The 8,811-nt window shown below is 39.3% G+C and overlaps 1 protein-coding gene across 2 annotated transcripts; it reads right to left on the bottom strand.

Annotated features, from left to right (window-relative positions):
* Positions 1–5,950: 5,950 nt before the first annotated feature.
* LOC119551151 lies at positions 5,951–7,275 on the bottom strand. 2 transcript variants are annotated; one of them, XM_037860344.1, is made up of 3 exons: positions 6,980–7,275; positions 6,738–6,914; positions 5,951–6,681 (listed from the first exon to the last, which is right to left on the bottom strand). In XM_037860344.1, the coding sequence occupies exons 1-3, from the start codon at positions 7,241–7,243 to the stop codon at positions 6,643–6,645; spliced, it is 480 nt and encodes a 159-aa protein (XP_037716272.1). In that variant the 5' UTR covers positions 7,244–7,275; the 3' UTR covers positions 5,951–6,642. The 2 variants fall into 2 exon arrangements, with proteins under 2 accessions (XP_037716272.1, XP_037716271.1); XM_037860343.1 differs by having other exon boundaries at positions 5,951–6,685; positions 6,980–7,267.
* Positions 7,276–8,811: the final 1,536 nt, after the last annotated feature.

Here is an 8,811-nt window from a genome sequence, read left to right as displayed (position 1 = left end):
AAATTGGGTTAACCTTGAAGTTAGATAAAGGAGTATTTCCAAAATGATCATTTCCCGCATTTCTGAGTCAAAATAATTGCAAAGTATGTTTTAGTTAACCCTACCTGAAATGGTCTTTTATAATACATTATAACTCCACATAAAATTGGTTAAGCCTTCATATTATAAAAAGGCATAGTTCCAAAATTTGTATATTTCTGGAACCCACACTTCTCAGTCCAAATGGTTTTGCCTTGTGAAGTAACTATTTTATGATTTAACTTTTTAGTTTTAAATAACTTTAAGTATAGCCATATGATATTAGACATTTCTTCAGCAGTTGGTATAAGGTGACCAGATTTGATTTACCCAAACTTTAAACTGGATCTGAATTGTTGTAAAAAGTGTATTACTTAGATTTAACAATTTTTATTTGTGTGTTTTCGGGACGGCTAAGAAAGGGACAGATATCCGCATTGTGCTGGAAATTGCGAGTGCGAATTAGAATGCCCGGTCAGCAAATGCAGCGTAATTAATGCCGCTGCCTGGTCGCCGTTCCACCTGTCAGTCCCGCTCAGAATCAAAATTGTGACAGCCGACCGACCGCTTCCACCCACGCCCACGCCCACATTCCGCCCACATCCCGGTCCACAAGCCAGCGACACATGACGATCAACGTCAGCGGCTGCAATGCAATTAGCAACTGCATCTGCATATGCATCTGTATCTGTATCTGCGACTTGACCAGGCTAAGTTCAATATCACCACGTCTCCCTCGGCGGAGATATTGCGACTGATCCAAATCCTTGGCGGAGAAACTTGGCCAAAGTACTTAAGCCGCCCAGAGAGTTCTCGGCCAACTGGGTCACCGCTGTCACAGACGTCAATTGTTCGCTCGATATGTGCGAATATGCAAACAAATATTCGAATCTGTGGAGGAGGACCCGCCGAGTCATTTGACAAGCTTTGACAGCATCGGCACGAGCTCCAGAATGGTATAGGTATACGTTTTCGTATTCGGATTCAGAACCAGAAGCGATAGACCCCATGCAGTTGACCAAATGTGTGAGAAAAAGGTGCTAACTTATGAGTTGACTGAGCACATAATGCTAAACGATCTGAAAATGTGGTAGCAATAAAAGGAGAAGTCTTTGTTGTTGACTAAGAGTAAGCTGATATTGATATCAAAACAATTAATATATTATAATTTACAAGCCCAATGTATTAAAAAACATATTTATAAAGAATTAACTAAGTAAGTAAATTTAGTTTAGCACCACAAAACTAACCTACTAATTTTCTTTTTCAATAAAAATGACACATAATGATACACTTTTGATTATGATAATAAGTTATGGTTCAATATTATAGAAATTCTGAAAGTGGCTAAAAATATTATGCACTTTATTGCAATTTTCACGAATACCTAATCAAATAAAATACAAATAAAGCCCCCTAGCTTCCTGGGTTCCCCAAAAATAAAAAAAAAATAAATAAAGCGCAGGCAAACAGCGATACTCAATTGCCCCCGCCACATGGACGTGGTTGGGACCCACTAAAATGGGAGGCGTGCAGTGGGGCGCTAAATTACCACATTATCGAGTACAAGGCGGTCCAACTGCCGACCAAAGGCCCCATGTCGATGCCACAAAACCCAGGGCGGCACGATTGGCATGGCATGGTACATGGGCAGGCCCAAGTTGTGACCCCACAGAAGGAAAAGCCACGATCGAATGGGGGGGGGAAACGGAAAATGGTGGGGGAAGGCCGCGATTTTGCTTCTCGTTCTCGTACAATTTCGACACTTTCGAGATTTTACTATAAAAATTTGCCATAAATTTGTTAGCGCGCCGCTTTTGTTGTGCCTTTGCCCCGGAATTCTCCTACTCTTCCACAACAATCCAGTCCACCTTTAAGTCCCTTTTTCCCCCTGATCTCTTCTATTTTTCAGTTTCTAGAGATATTCTTTAACTGCGTTCTAGGCAGTGATGCCAAGGCTTTGATCTAAAGGTCTACTGTAAGTCCAAAAATAATAATCAAATAAATTGGTCTTCCTTTTCTAAGCAATTTTAAAGCTTTAGAAATTTATTTTTTAATGATCCTACAACTCACAAAAACTAATTATATTAACAATCCGATACTGGAATATTTTAAAATTCAAATTTCTAGATGAAATTTTATTTGTTCTACACATAGAAATCATTTCGTGATCCTGTACCTACAATTTTTAAAAATACATTTTATTTTATTAAAGTTTTGTTAATCAAATGAAACCCAATTTTTTTACCATCACTGATCCGCGACGCCTTGGAGGCTGGGTCTTAGCTGGAAACCTACACGCATGTCCAGTGCCTCGGATGATATGTACTTTCGCAAACATAACTGACATGTTTGGCTAAGGAGCCATAAAATAAATTCCACGGGCGGGAAGGATGGGCGGATGGGGTTGGGAAGGGAAGGCCAAGCAGGCAGCACGTGTCTTGTCTTGGCCAAGTCAAGCAAATGAAGTTAACTCAATCACGGTGTGGCCAAGGGCCCTGCTCGGGTGTCGGCCGGCGAATAGTAAAAATGTTAGAATAACTTGTATAAAATTTATCAAGCTGCCGCTGCTGCCGTTTCCTTGGCTCCATTCCATTCCATCCGCAGCTACTTTGGGCTGGGCAAAGGGTTCTGAACTCGGACGTGGGTCTCCATCTGGCCAACTTCCAGCTCCATCCTGCTATCGTCTACCTCCTGCCACACGCTCAAGGGAGCAAAGTGATATTTATGCCAATTGTTGGCCAGCGCTACATGCGTGTGTGGGTCTTAGAAGTGCCAGTAGATGTAGATGGTCATGGAAATGGAAATGGAAATGGGATTGGGATTGGTCTGGATTGGGGCTAGGGATATACGGAAAAAAACAGGGGGTCTTGAGGTTAAATAAGATAAATAGGAGCCAAGATAGGAATAAGAATGTTATATCTTAAATTCCCTGAATAAGTTCTGACAGAAATGATATCATATCATATATCATGTTTATAATTAGTTGGTACCTAAAGATCATGAATAATGTTATGTAAATATAATTGCAGATAATTTGTTAGAATAAAATGCTTAAAATAATAGATTACGGTTTTAAAAAAATATATATAAGTTAAACAATTGTTCTATTTCCTCTTTTTGGATATGTATATAGGTATAAGCACTATTATTCCTAAGTTTATTTATTTTTCCTTGTGTAGGGATCAAGTAAAGGGCTGTGTTTCTGCCGTTGTTATTTTAAAGCAAACACAAACGGACACAAAAGGTGAATTCAATTTATTACGAGAGCATTTCAAACTCACAGGCAAGGTTGAAGTTGAGCTGGAGTCGCCGTTTGACTGGGAGTTAAGAACGAGGCTTATCGGAGGCAGTAATCCCTGGGAGCTGACCAGATGGGCGCAGGCGCAGGCGGAGGCCAAATGCAATTATGTGTATTTTATGCTCCGGCTGGCTTCATACTTTTGCCTGATTGACAAATAAATTTGCGATCCATGCGTGACGATAGGCGGATGGCCGGATTCGCCTGGTTATGTGTATGGGTAACGAGTTCCATTGCTGAAAGTGTTCTGGGGGAGCCACCGTAGGAGGAGGATTAGGTTGGGGGCACCGATAGCACTGATAGTTTTCCATTTCATTGTCAATGTCGGCGGGGCGGCTTCAGTTGGTTAATTAAGCCAATGCCAGGACAATCAATGTTTTCACTTAAGTGCAAGTAAATTTCACATCAGCAGTAGCCATCTTCATTTCCCCCCTGTCATTTCCCATTTTCCATTTCCATTTCCATTTCCATGCAGCTGGCCCGGCACGAAGAACCACTGCATTTGTTTGATGTTAGACAGCCTCTGACTTTGAGTCCGACTTTGACTTTGACTTGGTCATTAGTGGCTGTCGTTGTCAATGCTCTGGGCTTGATTTGTTGGCCTTTTCCTGCCAGCGGGTTGGCCCAATGTGGCTTTACTTAGCCTTCATTAGGCCCATATGCCACAGAGGCTTCAAAGGGAATTCGAAGACTGGAAAAGAATAGGGTAGCTAAATGAATTTTCTACTCCAAAATTTGTTTCATTTATTAAAAATAACAAGCACTTATATGTTTAACCAAAATTCCCAGCTAACTTAATTTTTAATTACCAAGTTCATGGTTAATTAAAAATAATGAATTAAATACTCCTCTTTATATTTATAAATTAATTCTTAAGTTATTATTTCAACTAATTCTTAGACGTTTTAACAAGATGTATATGATTTTATTTATTATACCTTCTTAAAAGGTCAACTATAATTTTCATAACTAAGAAATTTCTATTTGTATTAAATTATTACAGTTAATTACTATTGATAATTAAAAAAGAGTTCAATTGAAATGGGAAGGTTCTGATTCTGCACCAAATGCCTCTTTCCATTTTAGGAACCCAGTGTCATACACACATTAGAATTCCTCTTGTCGCCTTTTAATTACGCGCCGCATAGTTCTGCGTAAGCCAAGTCCAAAGCGGCCGCATCGGCTGGACAGCCCACGTAGTTGGCCGGGAATTTATGGACAAAGCAACTGCTTCAATTACCAAGATAAGGCGGTCCCGGCACCCCCGCCCACCCAAATGTCTTGGCATAAAACTGTCGAATGTCGTGCGGCATTTGTTACTTATTACATGTAAAGCGGCTGCGGCGACTGCAACTGCGACCGATATCGATATGCAGAGCCCCGCCGATCAGTCACACTCGCACAGATATATATATAGAGGTATATATGTGTAGTATACCCCCATATGATACATGCTGACCTTCAACTTAGTTTGCCAACCTTGTTAGCTGTTGGAGCATATGTATCGCTGGTCGTTTTCTTTTTGGGCCTTTGACTTGCGGCACAATCGCGATCACTTTTGGTGATTGGGCGGCAACGCCTCCGTCGACGACGTCATCAACCCGCCAGCAGCAGCAACAGCAACAGCGGCAGCAGCAACAACACAACACGCAACTGACAGCAGCAACATCAGCGACAAAGACAACCAAAGACAACGGCAACAGCAACACCCCCAAGAAATCCAGTGAGAAACACGACAATAGACCACAAGACAGGCTCAAATTTGTTGGACGTCGTCGTTCCAATCAGACGGCTACAAGGGTTCTGTTCGGGCCATCATTAAATCCGAAATAAAATAATGCGCCACGTTGTCCCCGAGAGTTGGCAGACTCACGCTCACCAGTCCTTAATAACTTTGTCCGGCTATCGTGGTCAAAGCATCTTGGCCGGCAGAGGACTCGGTGGTAGACTCTGCTGCAGACTGAACTGGCTGGACCCAATGCCTTACCAACTTATTGCTCTATTTTCGCAAATAGTTTTCGATTTCAGTTTCACTTTCTGCCAACTGCTGCCTGCTGCTGCCCATCATGTTAACAAGGCGGCCAAGAAAACGCCAACTCGCTGGAATCCCCATCCCATTTCCATTCCCATTCCCATCAACAATGTAAACGAGCCGTGGTCCAGACTTTGGTTCCGACCAGGCCCATAAACAACTTAAACGACCGGCGTAAGTCCAAGAATTGTTTAGGCGTTCCAGCGAGTGGGAAGTCCTTGGAGAAGCCCCATCATTATTTGATGGAATAAATATGATTTGGACCAAAGAAACAATACCAGAGTGAATCATCTGGCGAGATGCGAGGCCCCCATGCCGCAGAACAGGTAATACGTTGAGGAAAACCCACACTCTTCTGATTATGAAATATTGTTACCATCTAGAGTGACGTCACGGAAGCAGCATCATCACACAGAAAGAAACCAATCCGTTTTCTAAGAAGATATATTTTCATATTAAAATTATTTGTGTACTGTTTAAGTATACGTTTTTTGTTTAATTTAATTTGGAACTTATTAAAAATTAAAATTCTGGTACTGTTCAATCTTAATTATTAAAAAAGACACCATACAGCTGTTGCAAACTGTTTTGTGAGTAAAATAAGGTCAACCGTTTTCTGTATAATATTTTTTATAAAGATGGGCCAAGTACTGATCACTTGTTATTCATATCCTGAACCCGTAAAATCCTTCGAAACGAAATCAGTCAACAAATGGCCCAGGTATAATCGATCTAGGTGGCCTGTGCGAGCGAATATATCTGTTTAAGGATATGTAGGATATGTAGTCTGCGTCTCGAGTTCAAGGCAATGACAAAGTCCAGCAAAATATAAACATTGTTGTCTGACAAGAAATATTGAATTATGATTTACTACATACACCCTAAAAGATTCTTAACTCTATCAAAACAACGTCGTTATACGATATAAGCAGGTTTTAATAATTCTAATAACTTATTTTAGGCAATTGCACACAAATCACCGATTTAGACCGAACATTTAGATTACAGATCTATACAACAAAGGACCGATTCCGGCCAATCCACACAAACATTACGTGCAATACAAAAAAAAAAAAAAAAATTGTGCCAAGCCCACGAAAATGTATATGGATGTTATACCAGATACATTCTTCACCAAAGGAGTATAAATGAATTATAATTCATTTTCTCTCAACACGACCTCTAACCTCGTAGCACGTTGACAACGGTCTCCGTACATTATTTTTGTCGAATACCTCCCATATGATCACCGACTTGTATCGTCCTTGAACAGGCGGACCGGAAATATTGTCTAAGCCCAGCTTAACAACAAATGGATTGTGCACCAGAACTGTCTGAAATTGAAATTATACTGTTAACGGAACAACAGCAAATCACTATACCCACATCCTTCGTTATGATGCACTTCTCTTGTATCTCCTCCTGGTTTACAATGTATTGGAACCACCATTTGTACCAGTAGGACTTCTTATCAAAAATCGCACTGCAAACGTTTTGTGTGGCTATGTTGAATAATGTTGGTTCCCATGTACCGCGATTATAGCGAAAAACATTTATCTTGCCCTGAAAACACATTCGGTATGAGCTTACGATCTGTTTTCAGGATGTTTAAGGAAGAGTCAATTTACTGCAAGGCGATCGCTGCGCTCGAAACCCCAAACGGTTGTCACATTTCCCGAAACGTGAACGCCGTCGGAATCTATAACAGACCGAAAATTGTCAACGTTAAAGGCTACGTCAAGGGGTACCGATCCAACTGGGCCGTCGGTACATTCCGAATATAGCTCCTCTAGTTCCAGAACGTAATCCGTGGCTCGGTTTCCGGACACGGCCATGACGAGAATCAACGAAATTCTAAACATCTTTGCCTCCCTACTGATCGTACCCACCATTTATATCAAATGGGCATATGGAATTCAGTAAAAGGTAATTACAGATTAACATAACAAAACCCCTAATCATACATTAAATCGCTAGTTCCCTTTGCACGCAGATGTAAAAAATGAAAAGAACCGCTGTATTACAAATCTGATCTTTAAATTATATGCAACAAACTTGTAAAAAGGTTCCGGTTCAAGGGCCTTATAACAAATTGTGTTTTACATTTAAGCTGTTTTATAAAATTAATCAAAAGTACCTTCTCGACATAACAAAATTTTGATATCACATTTTTTTTACAAAAAAGGTAATTCATTCGATATCTTTATTATACCTGTTACTCGTAGAGTAATTGAGTATATTAGATTCGTCAAAAAGTATTTAAAAGGTAAAAGGAAGCGTTTTCGACCCTATAAATATAGTAAACATATTCTTAAACAGGATCACTAGCCGACCGTATGAACGCCGAGATCTCGGAAACTATAAAAGCTAGATCCGGGCTTGGCATGCAGATTCTAGAGATTCTTGCGCAGCGCAAGTTTATATTCACACTCTGAAATCCATTTTATCTCTGAAACTGGAGAATAATTTTTGATCCTTTCGCAGCTCTTTTTATATTTAGCCTATTTAAAAACTACTTAAAATGTAGCTAGTACGTTTCTTAATCCAACATATGACCGATCCCACTTATATAGTCGAATATACAACAGAAGCAATTACAGATATACAGATACGGATTAACATTGCAATACCTATTAACCCATATGGTATCGTGCTCTCTCTTTGCACGCAGAAATATAATAAATTCTTCCAAATTACAAAAAAAAACAATGAAACATTTAAATACACTCAGAGAAAAAATGAACTTTTCAATTTTTGAGCCTCATTAAAATCTTTAACAAGTTTGACAAATTTTGACCAAGGTGGAATGTCAAGCAAACATATTTTGTTAGTTCCAAATATTTTCGCCATTGAGCTTGAGTTGGTTAAATTACTCACTTGTATTTATTGAATTATTTAAAAGTTATTGTTTTTTTCTGTAAAAATGGTGGCCTTTTAACTTATTTTAGCCAAGACGATACCTTTTGAAACAGATTAACAAAACCATTAAATCTCTTTAAAATAAAATAAATAACCCACATAAAACATAAGAATCTCAACAATGCAGCAATATTTTTCTCTGTGCATTAACAACGGCACCGCAAGGTCATCACTCGGCATTGCCAGTCAGTGGAAATTCCTACAAAAAAGAACAGAAAGAAATATTTTATGGGGGTACCTATACAAAATATACATTTACAAAAATCTTCGGCCGGGCTTTATTGCACTTGCGGTTGCCAAGACGCGATCAAGTTTAAGTCAACTTTTTTTCGGCTAGAGATCTACATATGTATTTATATATCGATATTAATTGACTTGTTCTGGTTAAACTCGTTTTCTTTTTCAGTTAAAAGAATTTGCCTCATGCTTTTTATTCAATTTCTCTCGATTTATTCATTATGAATGCATAACGGTAAATGTTAAATACATTATGCAAATTCTCGAATTGAAACGAACCAGTTTACAGGCTGCAAAAAAACAA

This window comes from Drosophila subpulchrella, chromosome 2R (genome assembly GCF_014743375.2).
Source record: "Drosophila subpulchrella strain 33 F10 #4 breed RU33 chromosome 2R, RU_Dsub_v1.1 Primary Assembly, whole genome shotgun sequence".
NCBI classification, from domain to species: Eukaryota; Metazoa; Arthropoda; class Insecta; order Diptera; family Drosophilidae; genus Drosophila; species Drosophila subpulchrella.
Note: the sequence above shows the minus strand (reverse complement) of the source record. Positions and strands in the feature narration are given on the sequence as shown.